Here is a 16,741-nt window from a genome sequence, read left to right on the forward strand (position 1 = left end):
ATATCGTGATGTAAGAATCTGGTATTTATATTTAACTAATGTGTATTAAACCACTCATACCCATAAAGGATTGGAACGCCTCTCTAAAACGCACGCAAATGGATGCATATAATTATTGGCATGTGCATGAAAAATATGTAATGTGCTGCTGAAATATAACAAGATGGCAGCGCTTCGTATGCGATAACGAATATGTAAAACAGTGATAAGAAAAAGTTAGAATTTTTATTGAAGCCGGGCATGAGTTTAGCGAATTTATTGAATTTGAAGCGAAATTGCTGATGTTGTCTTGTTTCCAGATTGAATAGTTGTTACCAAGAACAGTTTGTATTTTGGAATTAAACCAACATAAAAGTGAAAGTGTAAATTAGGTAAGAAATGTTGAAATGCGTGATATATTGGCATGTATGTATATATGTGTGTATGAACATAGGCAAATAAACGGTTCTTTGTTTGTGCTATTCGCCGGCTTGCTGGGTCAGACTTTTGTAATGAAAAATAACCACTAGTTGATTGATGTCATCATATTCAATACACCTTCGTTAACTTACACAAAAAAAGAGAAGTGAGTTGGGGAAACGCAGTATATATTCAACTGTGCTTTCAGTACATATTAAGTGAGATTATAGGGATTAGTATCAAAAGTCACGCGAAAAGAGCTCTTTTATCATAGAACAGTTTCCTACTTTATGATCCCTCCATATGGCTTTGCACAATTTGCTTGTCATTGAAGTTTTGTTGTGGTTTCGTTGCAAAGTTACTGATTCTCTGGTTGCTACTGCATTGGTCAGCGTAGATACTTTTTAAAGGAGGGGGTTCGGAACAGTTACGATAAAGACTATATATGTATATATAAATAACCACCGATTGCAAGACTCTCTGATTCTACATTTAAATGTTTGTTTTTTCCTAATTTAGCCAGTACAAATTGTACAATGTGAAAAAGGGCATCACTCGATAACGTTTGTTAGCTCATAACCAGTTTCATACCCTTTTTCATATTACCATTGATGAGAAGTGCTCATTAGACGCTTTTTACTACAATATGCTTTTGCAATTTACACACTATATTCGTAGGCAGGTGTTGATTTTGATTGCATTTTCTTAAGGTCTTTTTGTATTAGCGCACAATTCCTTTCATAAAAATAATATCCTATACATTTTATGAGGAGCTGTCTTTTGTAAAAAACTCTCACGCTGGTGTGACATTGAAAACGTTATAAAAAAAAAAGAAACAAGAAAAAACGTTAACTTCGATTGCACCGAATCTATAACACCCATCACAAAGAATCCAAGTAAAATTTGGTGGAGACCTGGTCATACAAAAAAGTTTTCCCATATAATGACTTGATTTTGAACGATCAGTTTGTATGGCAGTTATATGCTATATGGTCGATCTAAACAATTTTTTAGGATATTGTACTGTTGTCTTGAGCAACAATCTATGCAAATTTTCATGAAGATATATCGTCAAATAAAACATTTTTCTATATAAGGGACTGATTTTGATCTTACAGTTTGTATGGCAGTTATATGCTATAGCGGTCCGATAACGGCGGTTCCGACAAATAAGCAGCTTCTTGCGGAGAAAGGGACGTGTTCAAAAATTTCAGATAGATATCTCAAAAAACTGAGGGACTAGTTCGTGTATATACAGACAGATGTGGCTAAATTGAATCAGCTCTTCACCATGATCACTTTTATACTCATTTTATAGGGTCTCCGACGTTTCCCATAATTTTAGATTATCATCTACCCGAATATGTAAATACTCACGCTTAGAATGTGTTACAATGTAGTTAAAAATCCAAAAAGCTTTCAAATTTCCACCTAACCCCAAACCACTTAATTGATAAGATAGACAAACGCGATTTCATCACGTTCCTAAAGTGTAGCTGATAGCGCAAAGAGTTGTAAATCTTAATCTTGCAGCTTATCTTACATAAATATAAACATTAGGCATGCACATCTATATACAAACATATATGTATACATATATATTCTAAGAACATAAACTTTTTTGTTTATATTGCTATAGGGTATCTTGGCTTCCAACAGACCACAGATAACGTGCAAGAGTCTCTGTTGAAAAATATAATGCATAAAATCGTAGCGTCTCTCGGGCACTCGCAGTTCCTTTAGCGATTGCCGCCTCAGTCACACTTACAACTGCCAGCCGTGTTGTTATCTGCTCTCGGCTTCTGCGTATTTTTTGTCTGGCCGCTAGTTGCGTGTTCGAAACATTTCGCGCAAGTGATTATTGCTTTGGCAATTTAGATTTTAGTTTTATTTCTCTGGTATAACATATTTTTGTTGTTATTAGTTCAACCCCAGCAAATCGGAGGTGAAGCGGTCGTTGCCAAGTGATAGGTAATTACTTTCTGTGCGCCAGTTCGAACGGAGATCACCAATTCGCTGTCACTTACCTTTGTGACGGTTCGTCTACCGGCGCATCAGTGTGTCAAATTGTACAATTAGTTCGTTTGTATGTGTGTATTTCACGTTTTATCGGGCAGAATCCAATGATTTATTGCAAATCGAATTTAAAATTAAAATTCAATTTCCTATCTTATGTTATTTCGTATATTTCACGGGTGTTAGGTGGGCAGACAAGCCGAAACGCATTGCAGTGTTACATATACTCGTACAGCAAATTGCTACATAGCAATGAAGCTGTTGCTGGTCAACTAGTCAGCACCTCCATTCCTAATGCGATGCTTTTCCAAATTTATTGCTGGTGACTTGCATGCTTTCGCCAGACGTCGGGCCGACGGTGTATCGTGCATTAGATTTTAGCCTGCGATGAGCCGCGATCCGCCGCGATCAATACCGGCAATCGTTTCCCAGAGAACGTCAAACAAAGTTTTTTTTGTTATTATTTATTTATTATTTTTTCGCCTTTAATGAAAGTACTTATTTCTATTTTGGCATTGATGTTAGCACAAATAAATTTCACTTATTAAAGCAACAAATTTTGTGAATCGACAAGCGTTTACGCGTTCATTACGATGTACACACACATATATATATACATGTGTATGTACATAAGCATGTTAATATGCTGATTTCCATTATATTTTGTGTAATATTTAAGTGTTCTTTTCTTTTGTGTCGCTTAACTCTAGAATCATCTGCCAAATAAAGGTGTTTTAGTTTTCCGCGCCTCCATATATTTACAGTTGAGTTGCGTCAGAAACCTTAAAAAGAAATACAAAACAAACAAACAAACAAAATGAGTTTGCAATCCATTAAATATGCTCCGGGAAAATTGGATATTTTAGATCAGCTGTTGCTGCCAGTACAGTCGAAATACGTAGCCGTGAGAGGTGTCGAGGATGGTTGGAAAGCCATTAATAAAATGCAGGTGAGCAGAAATTTTATATTTGACATAATTTTTTGGTTATTAAAAATTGTATACCAATATCAATATACCTACATGTAACATACTTATTTATATTTAGTGTTATTTTAACCCTAATTGTTTTTTCATTATATTTATGTCTAATGAGAGCTATCTCAATGAATTTGTGGTAGAGGTTATTCAGTAACAAATTTTTTTTATATAACTTTATATATTTTTTTATAAACCAACAAGCCGTACCTGGCGTGCCCTGCTACGTCCCTGTTTGTACTGTCAACATGTTGCTACATGTTTGTATCACATAAAACTAATCGAGATAGATATGGAGTTATATACGGATATCACGATGTCTTGGCGAGCTCAAATCTGGGTGAGAGTCTCTCCATCATATTGAAATCTTCGTTAAATCCATTTTTTTTTTACCTACTTGGCCAATTTCGACGAAATTAGGTTTATAACATTATGACATTCTCATATTACCCTGTGCGAATTCGGTCTACAGCCACGCCTACTTCTCACAGTATAGAAATTGAGAGCCAATAAAGATTTCGGGTTAAAACTTTTCAAAAATAGTGTCGTTTAGATGTGCCATCCATTTTATTCAAAAACGACTTGCAGTAGTTATGTGCTGTTATTTAATTTTTTGAAGGAATAAAATATTCAAATGATTCTTGCATGAATTTTGAATACATGGGCTGACTTAGAAAACGTACTACTGTAAAGTATCGATACAGAAAGACTACAGTATTTATACATCGGCGGTACGCAACGTCAAAAAACCTTGCAAAATAATGTGTTGTGCATATACAAGTAGTTTGACGTTACAGAACACTTTTACAAAGTTTAGTTTCGCATTAAGCTGTTTTGTTTTTAGGAGTGTATAATGGAAAAAAATGTTAAAATTAAAACCAAAAGGCTTAAAGCATTTTAAAATGATTATCAAGGCCATAAAATGACAACAACGCACGAAAAGTTGCAGTTAGATTAGATTAGATTAGTTTCGAGGTATGCACCGCGACCTATGGTCTATTGTGCCCTCCCCTAAGTCATATCGTGTCATCTAGGCCCAGCATGTTGATAAATTCCAAAATTCTGCTGGGTGCTAGTGAGGCGATACGATCCCTGTGTGGAAACATGGATCCCAGGGCCTTGATTCTGCGTCTGCAGACTGCTGTGCAGTTCATCAGCAGATGCTCAGGGGTTTCCGGCTCTATGTCGCAGAACCGGCAGTTTGCAGAAGAGGCTATGCCCATGTTAAAGAGGTGCTTCTTGAGCCTGCAGTGGCCGGTGTAGAACGCTGCCAGTAGCCGGAATTTGTTTCTGGGGAGATTAATTATGGCTTTGAACCGCTTGAGGTCGTAACCCCCCAATAGCAGTCTGGCATGGTGCATGCCCTGGAGTTGTTGCCAATGTATCTCCCTGCCTGCTCTTTCCTCCCTTCGGAGAAACTCTTTGATGGTATGTGGACCAACCGCTATGTATGGTTCCGGCCCTACCATTCTTGTAGAGGCTGCAGAGCGGGCTAACTCGTAAGCTAGTTCGTTCCCAGCTATACCCCTATGGCCAGGCACCCAAATAAGGTGCACTCGGTTGTGCTCAGATAGGCTGTTCAGCCGTTCTATACACTCCATCACTAGAAGAGATCTGACCTCATAGGCAGAGCAGTTGCAGTTGGAGAACGACTATTTTGATAATAAAATTGAATTATTTGTAAACGTTGTTCTTGCGTATATCTTTCCATGATGAAATTGTAAACATTACTGAATACAATGAAAAATTTTACAGATCATGACATATTAAAAATGGCCGACACGACACTTAGAAATCCTATCATCCCTATCAATCATCAATGAAAAGCATATGTACACCATGTCGTATGAGCAACATTTTTCATTACCATGAATTAAATGTTAACTCGAGGACTAGCTCTAATACCTTTTATGAAGATGTTTTGCCAAATAAAAAAAAAGGACTTTATTTTGATCGGTCAGTTGTATGGCAGTTATATGCTATGGTGGTCCAATATCGGCGGTTCCGACAAATGAACAGCTCATCACATTGATCATTTATATATACATACAGTGACGATATATTTTTTATATTTCTCTCCAACGTTTCCTTGTGGGTTTGACAAACTTCGTCTGCAGCATTTGTCAGTTAGTTTCAGTGTGTCATCAACTGCCTTACCACTGCCAGCTCGATACTCCGCTCCGTATTGTAATTAAATTTGGTTACAGTCAACTCATTCATAAGAAAGAGCTAGAAATGTTTAATAAATTGAATTGTCGAGTATGTATGTAAAAATGTAAGGTACACAAATTATATGCAACAGTACTTTTACTTAGTCAGTGCACATGTCTTTTTTTTTTGAAACCCATGCGCAAAATTTATCAGCGTCTACCGCTACTCTCATTATTTGTTTTGCTTGCAATTCATTCCTCGCCGGCGTGCCATTAATCGGTCGTTTAAAATATTTCTTAAAATAAGTTCAAATTAATTTATTTAATTATACACGATTTCGTCACAATATGCTTTGATTTATAAGTACACACTTACCTAGATATATGTATATGTACATGCCTATATATATTCTATGCATACATATGTACGAGTATAGTAGCACCTAGACAAGTTTTGTGACATTTGGGCTGAATGAGTCTAATTCTGCTTACCCTGCAGGGATAATTTAATGTTGTAGGCTTGTTTCTCTAAAAAAAACTGGTAATTGTTGGATATTACAGGTTTAAAAATATTAGACAAGATTGCTTACGTAAGGCACTGCCAAAAGCTAAAAAGTCAAAATATTAGTCAGTAGTCATTCAAATATTTATGAAGAATAAATCTGATCTTTAGTCCATTTAAGATTCTGGTATGCCTTTCAAGGGCTCGCAAACAATGTTATTTTGCAATTTTTTATGAGCGTAAGCTCTGTCGCTGGGCAATGCTTTGCAAATAATACTTAATTGTAACAAAATGCCTATAATTGATATTTTTATTCATTGATTCTACTTTTTGTCACGCCAACAAAAGCACACGCTTGTTTAATTTGAACACAAAGATAACAGTAAAATGTTACAGAGTGATTTAAAAGTATATATTGTAGGAATCGATTACAGAAAAATTGTAGCGGAAATCTATCGGAAAAATAATAAATATTGCTAATTATTTCCGAACCATTTATTTGATTCTATTTTTTTGTCAGTAACTGTATATGCAAAACCAAAAATTTGTTTTATTGAAAATTTCCAAGGGTATATAACACTTAATAAATGTATATCATACATTGTATAAAAAAAAAGTCGCTTACTCTGTCCCTATATCCCTATGTATGCTTAAATCTTTAAAACTACGCAACGGATTTTGATGCGGTTTTTTAATAGATAGAGTGAATCAAGAGTAAGGTTTATATGTATAACATCATCCGTTAAATAATGTAGAAATGTTTTTTTTTTGAGGTTTCTAATGTGATGAATGTATGGATATCCCACAATACCATTTTCGAATGCCACGGTTCTCTCTGTAGCACTTTAAATTTAGCAGCGATCGGACGCGTTTATTATCGGAACTCTCTAGCGAGGAAAATAACAATACTTAATAAAATCATAGTATAAGTTGAGGTATTTCAGTTAAAAAAAAGAACTGATACCTATTCTACAATGATATCTTTCTTTTCAACGGCGAAAACAAGGTACTGCAATTGATGGTTTCCCCGGAGTAAAAAAACGGATGCACTTGGCAGAGTCTACGTGGTTCATCCCAACAACAGCGAATGCTTTTATCTGAGAATGTTACTGCATATTGTAAAAGGCCCGACATCCTTCGCACACGTAAGGACAGTACAGGTGTTGTTTACAATACTTATCAAGCAGCATGCAAAGCTATGTGCTTCTCGGAAGACGATTCTTACTGGCAAAACACATTATCAGAAGCAGCTGTTTGTAGTTCAGTTACATCATTAAGATATTTATTTGGAGAAAAATTGCATTAGCTGTTGCGTCATCCGGCATTGCCAATACGCTTTCGAAAGGAGGCCAAACCGCACACTCTACATTCAAGCTCCCGCTGAAAATCGCCACCGATGATAATAACAGTAACTGTAGTGTTTCTAAACAGATCAATACAGGACAATTGATGCGTGACTGCTCATTAGTAGTTTGGGATGAAGCTAGCTTGTCAAACAAGACGTCTGTGAAAGCACTGGATACGACAATGCGCGATTTGCGCAACAAAAATTCACCTATGGGTGGATGTAGAATTCTGTTCTTAGGAGAGCTCCGTCAAATCCTACCAGTTGTGATTCGAGGAATACGGGCTGACGAAATAAATGATTCCCTAAAAAGATCTAACCTTTGGCCACATGTCAATAAATTAGAGCTTAAAACTAATATGAGGGTTTCGTCATCTTCACGTGAGAATAGGCTATTTCCAGAGATGCTGCTATTATATATTCCTACAGGGTATGGAATGCATATATAAGTATGTATGCGCTTACGTACAATGCTAATACAAGCAAACGAATTTGTACGGCCACTTAAAAATAGTCCTAGTCATCAACGTTTGATTTAAATTGTGCCTATTCGATATTATTGTTGTTGCTTTTGGTGTGTAAAAATGTTTTTACATACTCAAAAGCTATCACTGTCAAAATCGAAACAAAAATGTGCTTGGGGGTTTAATAGAGAAATCAAAAAATGTTGGCACCTTCGGTTTACAATAATGTCATAATGGCGTGAACGTACCGCGGATGTGGCGTGCACATCTCTTTATAACATTTTTATGGGCATACATACACACATGCATAAATATATACAATTCACATATATGTTGCATACTAACATATACCATTGCACGCTGTGTAAGATTTTAGAAAGTATATTACTTGATTTAAAAAAGTATGCTGTTAAACCACCATTTTACTAGATTATTTCCAGAGGATATGTATCATTGAAATTATAATTTGCTTTTATAACTGTTTAAATGCATTTCTGCGTTGGAACGTTTTCAAACTCTTCCTTTCAAAGCTCCTAAGTTGATGATTTGTTCATTAAAAAAAAGTTCTAGCATCTTCAACACCAATGCAACGACGACGCACTGTTTTTCCAGTCGTAATATTATTATCAGTTATTACCTAAATAGCTCAAGTTTGACCCGGACTGACAAAAAGTGATTACATTATAACGTATCTTAAGATAAATCTTTATTATCGTCTTCAAAATAGGCTCCTGAACCAATACAAGCATGCCAACGCTTAAACCAATTTTCTATAAACTTGTTATAAGGCCAGGCTGTAATGATGCGATGATGAATGTAGACTCCCCAACTATGATGTCAAGCAACTCTTTTGCGACAACTGCTCGACATCATTTTTTGCAAAACATTCAGGATCAGGAGCCGATCCGTAACAGATGTTGAGGACCCCTGCTATCTCTCTAATGCCAACGCGACAATTTTCAAGCACAGTTTCTTTAAGCTTAAAAGAACCCGAAACCCAAAAAAAATTCGATGTTAACGTCTTTAACAGAGTTAAATGGACGACTAGCATGGGGCAAGCTTTCGATGACTTCACGACCTTCACTGAATGCTTTGCAACACTCAAATAATTGTGTTTGTAATAAATTAGATTCCCCAAATCACTTCTGCAACATTTTCAAGGAATCTGCAGCCTTGATTCCATTGGAAACACAAAATTTCAAGCAAACTCGTTAAATTTGTTTTCTCCATGATAAAAACTGCTAGACAAACTTTTCACGTCGTAAACAAATAGCTGCCAAACACACACTAATTGATCGGATGGTGCCAAGTCTGATGAATACGGCGGGCGGAGTAGCAGCTCCCAGCCGAGTTTGACTGTATCCTGAACCGATTTTACTTTGTGTGCAGGTGCACTGTCGTGTAACCAAATTACTTTGCCGTGTCTTCTGGCCCATTCTGGTCGTTTTTCGACCAATGCAAGGCTCAAATTGATCATTTGTTTTATGTAGCGATTAGTATTAACAGTTTCACCAGGTGTTCGAAGTTCATGATATACCACACCCTTCTGATCCCACCAAACACAGAGCTTTGACCTTCTTACTGAATCGATCTGTTTTTGCAGTCGATGTTGATCGTTGTCCCGGATTAACCCATGATTTTCTCCGTTTACTTTTGGATCTTTTTCATAGTTTTCAAACGGTCTGAAATTGTTTGTTGTGCAACATTTAACATTGCTGCCATTTGCTTTTGACTCGAAGGTATCATTTTCATCCGTTGTTGCATGGATAAGTGTTGCATGGAAAGATCAGTAAGTTTTTCTACATTGAACAGAGTTATGAACGTTCTGCACTACAAAAATTTTTAGATCTATTTGATAAATTTTTTGGGAAATATCAAGACACGAAGTCCTAAGTATAACTTTGATATTGTTTATATAAGTATTGTGAGTTATATGATCTGCTCGTTCTCTATTTAAGAGTATACTTTTAAGGTTTGTTTCCTAAGGTAGTGCTAGAGATTTTTTGTTTGTGGTGTGATCTCTTTTTTGGAATTTTTTATATATGCCAGCATTACTTTCAAATTCGCGTAGGATAAACAACGTGTCTGTGTTATATGTGTTGAAATTGTGAATTTGTAATATACTGGTATGTATATTTATACTCTTATCTGGATACTTAGAATCTTATGATACTCATTTATTTATTTTTGTTTAGATACTCGTAAAGTCATTATAAAGTGTCCATTATCTTTCACACTCGAGATCGCTTTTTGGTAATTGTTTACACAAATTTCAGTCATATACGAGTAGGTACACAGCATACAAGGGGGTTTGATGATAAGTCAATGATGAGTAAAATCAAATACAGATGGTAAATAATGAAAATGGAATTGAAAATTTCAACAAGTTTTTAATTATTTTGATACCCTGAATAGGGTGTATTAAGTTTGCCCCGAAGTTTGTAACAATTAGAATGAAAACATCGGAGACCTTGTAAAATATACGAGTATAAATAAATGATTAACAACTACCTGAGTTGAGTTAGCCAAATCCATCTGTATACCTATACTCGAACTATGACATTTCCTTATGTTTCAGCGATTTCTTAAACTCCTCTAAAAATGTAGCTTATGTTTATTAGAAAAAAAAAAACGAATTTTGTCAACCCAGTTGAACTTTCACATTGTCTTATGACTCTTAAAATTAAAGCTATTGATGATTCTTTATAAATTCCAAACGTTGGTAGTTTTATGATAAGTTTTGATCAGCAAATTCCTTGGAAACCTCTCTGACGAATTCTAATTCGCTATTGATTTGAAGTCAAAAGCTCCGTTTGTTTCAAGAGTGATGTCAGTAGAAATCAATGTGCAAACTACATTTATTTATGCAAATGTTTCCTCTATAGTAGAATTTAGAATTGAACATGAAAAACTTTCTGTGAGGTCCTTGAAAAGATTTACTATCTTGAAAAGCAAAAGTTCAGTGCTTTAAACTGAACTAAATTCGTCTTCCTAAAAGGTAAGGTTGCTTATAAATCTACGACTATCAGACCGCCCTCGTATTTAAGACGAAATGTAAATCTATAATGGGGCAGTTGCTGTTTTCCTCCGCTGATCATTTCTATATTAATGTGAATTAATTTTTGTATTCATTTTGGTTAGCTGGTTAGATGCTGTCGTCACATCAACAAACATATTCACGATTGAGAAGTGTGCAAAGCGGCACTGATAGTCAGGCCTCAGATAATCATTTAGTCACGTGAAATAGACAAATATTTGGCATACAATTAAGATCTGGAATTTTATAGAGATGTTTTTATTTTACGTTTGGCGTTAACTTACGTAACGTGATAAGGAAAGAGATAACCTGGTCAAATAACACAATTGTTTTGCTATTTTTGAAATGGATGGTGCAGCGCTTTTAGGTAGCTATTGTGAAACTACTTTGAAGTCGTTCAGTCTTTTTTTTAGAGCAGAGTCGTCTTCCATTCTTATCAGTTTCAGAAATGGCACTTATCTCTACGTGCTGCTTTGTTAGGCAGATTAAATGTTTTGTAAAAGTAAAAACGACACATTCATTAAAATATGAAACGATAATGTCTTCTTTCTGTTTCGCTTTCGAAACACCAAGCCAAGACAAGTTAAATCTCGTTACTTGGTACCCTTGTGTTGTTTTTGTGATATTCCCTAAAGTATTGCAATTTGGGAGAACGCTGCAGAATCGGAACTCTGTTCCTTTTCTACACTATTGTATTAAAGTGAACTACTTCGTTGAACCTTTTTATTTTTACGGTGCTCTCAACGATTAACTTAATCACCACCAACTGGGTAGTCTGACAATCACAACGTTCTTAAAATGAACTTGTTGTGCTATTCCTGAACATTTTGTAGAAGAGTTTCTGAATTTCCAGTGCTTTTAGTTGCTAATTACTTTATCTTTAGTTTTCCAAGCTAGCAATACTGATCACAACTACCTGTAGTTAAGAGTTGGTAGAAGCTTTTGACCATTAATGTCCATGTTCGAATTCAATGCATGATGATTGGAGATCTATCACCTTACCCGAGAATTATTTTTATCAAGTATTTTTTTATAATCTGAACAGGGTATAGTATTAACTTTTCCACGAAGTGGCCAGACCCAAAAGGAAACGACGGAAGCCAAATAAAGCATACTCGTATATATAAACGATCAACGTGACGAGCTGAGTCGATTTAACCATGTCCGTTTGTTGTCTGTATATACGCAAAGTAATCCCTCAGTTTTTGAGATATCAATCTGAAATTTCGCACACGCCTGTTACGTTTTCAAATTTAGTTATATATAATGCATTTCTATAAGTCTAAAATATCATTGTAGACACTATATTGAATGTTGCGATATGATCACTATTAAACTCGCTTTTATCTTTTCCTCTTTTGTATTGTTCTAACATCCTCAAATAATAATGTGAAGATACATTTTTATTAAATGGGTACAATAGACCCACTACAAATATTCGGGCTTAATTCGTCTTTATCGGTTTTTAATGGAAAAAATATTAGAACTAGAAATTTCAGCGACATATATAATATATATCATGTCCGAAAGGTATTTATTCAAACCACTGAACTACGACTGCCGTTCGTTACTCAAAGTCATTTAAAATAGATGTTTACATTTTTGAAGGTATAACTCAATGCATTACATAATTAGCTTCTTAGTAACGCGTGTTTTTAAAACATGTGGCTTGCAAGAAAAAATAAAATTAATAATAATAAAGAGGTTGTATAAAAAGCTTGTTTTAAAATGATTTCGGGCAAGTGACTGGCTTGAATAAATTTCAGCCAAGCGGCCCAAGTTTCTACCACTTTTTACAGCTACTGGGACCGTATGTCAGCAATAACGCGCCGAATATTCTCTTTCAAGGCGTCAAACGTTTCGCGCTTATCTGCGTAGACATTAATTCCGGAAAAATCTCATTGCCACACGTCTAAAAAACACCCGTTACTAAATATGTTACTATATATGCGAAATTGTTGTTTTTTGGTATAACTTACACGTAAAAAGTAAAAAGAATTCAATATCATTGTCATATAAATATATTTTTTCTTCTAGTATTAGATTCTCTATCCAGGAAGCTAAATAAAAATTAAAATATATTTCAGTAGAATTAGTAAGAAAGCTGTACAACTGCAAAGCAAACACTTCTCGGAAGACAGAAGAAGACAATGTCTAATTCTCGGATAGAACGCGTTATTCGCGAAAAAACTAATCGGCTGTTTCTAACTAAATATTTAAAATATATTATTTTCTCTAATAATTTGATTTTAAATTAATAATTTGGTGTTTTTTATTTTGTCTAATTTCCATCGTTTATATATTGGAAAACGTCAGTTAAAACAGGAACAGAAACAGAATTTATAACAGAACCATAACAGAACTGCAGAGTGCTAGTTGTTCAGAAAGCCCACTTGTTTGCGGATTCGGAATAAATTTTCTTTTATAATTTTCGATTTGTTTTAGATTTAATAAAATACATTGCTAATTCAAAACACACTCATTTCTTTTGAAAATGTTCTAAACCCCATTCTATAATCTTAACAGGTTCGGGGCGCACCAGCCATCGCCATTGTGGGTTGTCTCTCCTTGGCTGTGGAAATTTTACCCGAACAATTTGATTCCAAAAAGTCGCTGAGACAAGAGATCGAGGGCAAACTGAATTACCTGGTATCGGCGCGTCCCACAGCTGTGAACATGAAAATTGCCGCCGATGAGCTAATCGCTCTAGCCAATGAGCTGACGAAAGACGAAGCGATTGATGTACAAGAAATGAAACAGAGGTACGTAGAGAAGATACATAAAATTCTTAATTATTTCTAGTTAATTTTCGATTCTTTAGATTTTTGGCTGCCACCGAAGCGATGCTACAGAAAGACATTGCCGACAATAAAGCGATTGGCACAAATGGCGCCGCTGCTATTTTGGATGTTAGCGGAAAAGATACATCTGTACGTGTGCTGACACATTGCAATACCGGCTCCTTAGCTACTGCGGGCTATGGCACAGCATTGGGTGTGGTGCGGAAGTTGCATGAACTTAAAAAATTAGGTGAGTTAAACCAATTTTTTAATAGTGTGCGTTGTTTGGAAAGTTCTGTGCTTTTAAAATACAGAATCAAATGATTAAAAATTGATCGTGTGGGGGCACATCTAGTATGGCAGTATAAAAACGGCGATTAATGTGAACTAAAAAAAAACCTATCAATTGTTTTAAAATTTTAACGGGATATTTATAAAAACTTTTAGAAAAAAAGTAAAATTGTTTAAGAAAAACATTTCTTTCCACTTTTAGAAGGTCCGGTCACGTTAATTCAAGATAAGTTGAGTTCTACTCAAAACTTTGGTCGTTTTCGGCCTGCAAAAGCGAACTATGTACAGAACATACAGAAAAAATTGCATAGTGATCGGAGCATTTGTTGGTAATCACTCAAGCAAATATGAAAAATTAGTTTTGGGAAAAACGCGTTTAAAGATAAATTGATGGAATTGACTGAACTAAGCTTATACTCTTTACAAAGCTTTAACTTAAAAATATTTGAGATATCGATTTAAAATTTTAGTATGTTACTCTTAAAAACGCTTAATGGTATTTCCTCAGTTCACTTTTTTCAATGCTTCAGCTCTTTTTCTTTTAGGTTTTCTAATTTAATTTGTTGTTCTTGATATTTTCATTCTTAAAAAAAATGTAGACTTAAGAAAGACCTGGTTTTCGACAAAACTTTTCCTACTTTATATTGTAACTATTCAAAAAAGTAAAAATGTCAACACTTCTTTTCAGTTTAATAAGATGAAAGTTAGGTCCAAAACACGAAGTTCTAGGAAATTGAAAAATTTATGTTCTAGAAAAAGCCTTAAAAAGAAAAAAGCTGGGCTTCGTGGTTAACTAACTCAGAAGAAACAATATCGCAACGAACACGTTAAGGACAACTGAAGTTGAGTCAAATTAATGGTAGATCGGGCGATAGCTTTAGATATCCAAAGAAAACAACGATAGTGATTCTAAAATGTTTCCTAATAGACAACTTATCTTTTAAAGATTTTTTTTGCATATTTTTAGAATTGTACATATTATGTACAGTGCAAATATTACGTTGTATTGTAGTCAAAGCAAACAAAAAAATAAAATAAATGCATAATCATTTAGTCTTGTGTACAAATATATTTGTTTATCTTCTCTCTTGATCGCCTCGCACTGAATTCTATTAAAATTCAACACTAATTTGCATTCCGCAACATGAATTTGGTGTCAACGTATTACCCCTTATGCTAACCTCTTACTATCTCTCTATTTCTCTCTCTCCCTCAAAACGCTTAGAGCACGTCTACTGCACGGAGACACGTCCATATAATCAAGGCGCACGCCTAACCGCCTACGAGCTGGTGCACGATAAACTTCCGGCCACACTAGTCTTGGACAGCATGGTGGCGGCGTTGATGCGTGCCAAAAATATTGCAGCCGTCGTCGTTGGTGCTGATCGGGTGAGTGCAGGCGCTGCGTTGCGTTGCATATAAATATCGCCAGCGTATAACGCCGCAAGCATGTGTGGGCGTCTTAAATGCTAATTACACATTAAATTTAACTTTTTTACCTCGCTTGTGTGACAGGTGGCTGCCAACGGGGATACGGCCAACAAAATTGGTACTTATCAAATTGCCGTTGTGGCCAAGCATCACGGTGTGCCTTTCTTTGTCGCCGCGCCCCTGACATCGATTGATTTGCAAATACCGAGCGGCGATCACATTATCATCGAGGAGCGGCCGGATCGCGAGATGACACATGTGGGCGAGCACAGAATAGCAGCGCCAGGTAAATATACATTTTATTTTATTTAAAAACAAATTTAAGGTGCCTATAAATAATTTTTGCAACATTTGCAGGCATCAACTGTTGGAATCCAGCTTTCGATGTCACACCAGCTGCGCTTATTTCGGGTATTATAACGGAGCGTGGTGTCTTCAGTCCACAGCATCTTAAGCATGAGATTAACGCCGTGTTGGGGGTGTGAATTTTTTTGTAATAAAAGTATATTAAAATAATATAACTTATATAAAATATGGCCTTTGTTTAGTGAAGGTGCCTGCTTGTTACGCTTCCATTATGTGCGTACATAATACTTTTTTTAATTATTATTTTACTTGATTTTATAACAAATACAAAATTTGTAAATGCTATGCAAATGTCAGTGAATTTCTTAGCTTTAAGTTGTGATATGTAAACACAGAATCCGCCTAATTGTTGCTCCACATCAATAAAACGAAACAAAAAAGACGTATAATTTATGGCATTAAAATCGAAAAAGAACTGTAAGTGAAAAAATATCTCATAATAATTTCAGAGATATAGTTATTGTTACCTTCTTTAAGTAAACTACTTTATGCTTATAAAGATTCAGTTAAGGTGTTAGACCACTCTATAACTCTAATAATTTTTGTGTTTAGCAATTTATTTAGGAAAAAAGGAAACGAATTGCTTTTATTAAGCTTTATTAAACGTGTTTTTGAATACTTAAAAAACAGTTTATGTTGACACTTTGTATCAAAAATGGTGGCTAGAGGGTCATTTTTGAAATCACCATGTCCTAGAACGCCTGGGCGGGCAACGGTTACTCTGTTCATGCTATTTAAAACAAAAATTGTAATAATTCTTAATAATTTCAATGACAACAAACGAGGATTTCAATGATAACTATGTGTTGTTGTGAAACTGTAGTAGAAATTTAAGTGGCGATGCTACACAGGGCTTTGGACATGGGAGCATTTTGATTTTCTACCAATTGAGTAATGTATTTATAACCCTAAACCGTACTTTAAACCTAAAATAACCGCTTTCGAAAATCCTAGATTGGTCTAACCCTCTAAATGAACAGGTTT

General features: G+C 35.3%; 1 protein-coding gene across 4 annotated transcripts; it reads left to right on the forward strand.

Moving 5' to 3' along the window:
• Positions 1-193: 193 nt before the first annotated feature.
• Positions 194-16,139, forward strand: LOC106623026 (methylthioribose-1-phosphate isomerase). Of its 4 annotated transcripts, none has more exons than XM_070105483.1 (7): positions 194-371; positions 3,126-3,364; positions 13,416-13,651; positions 13,711-13,919; positions 15,186-15,349; positions 15,476-15,677; positions 15,749-16,139. In XM_070105483.1, exons 2-7 carry the CDS (start codon positions 3,233-3,235, stop codon positions 15,874-15,876), a joined length of 1,071 nt encoding a protein of 356 aa, XP_069961584.1. In that variant the 5' UTR covers positions 194-371; positions 3,126-3,232; the 3' UTR covers positions 15,877-16,139. The 4 variants fall into 4 exon arrangements, with proteins under 4 accessions (XP_069961584.1, XP_069961583.1, XP_069961585.1 ...); XM_070105482.1 differs by lacking the exon at positions 194-371 and adding an exon at positions 2,132-2,370; XM_070105484.1 differs by lacking the exon at positions 194-371 and adding an exon at positions 2,132-2,370 and having other exon boundaries at positions 3,180-3,364.
• The last annotated feature ends 602 nt before the right edge of the window (positions 16,140-16,741 follow it).

The sequence above is a fragment of the Bactrocera oleae genome, chromosome 2, assembly GCF_042242935.1.
Source record: "Bactrocera oleae isolate idBacOlea1 chromosome 2, idBacOlea1, whole genome shotgun sequence".
In the NCBI taxonomy this organism is placed as follows: Eukaryota; Metazoa; Arthropoda; class Insecta; order Diptera; family Tephritidae; genus Bactrocera; species Bactrocera oleae.

What these genes read in the sequence shown, in the direction of transcription:
- LOC106623026 (XM_070105483.1), top strand. Translation starts at nt 3,233, where the DNA reads ATGAGTTTGCAATCCATTAAATATGCTCCGGGAAAATTGGATATTTTA. An exon ending in GTACAAGAAATGAAACAGAG is followed by an intron (nt 13,652 to 13,710) that starts GTACGTAGAGAA and finishes TCGATTCTTTAG; the next exon opens with ATTTTTGGCTGCCACCGAAG. An exon ending in GCATGAACTTAAAAAATTAG is followed by an intron (nt 13,920 to 15,185) that starts GTGAGTTAAACC and finishes CAAAACGCTTAG; the next exon opens with AGCACGTCTACTGCACGGAG.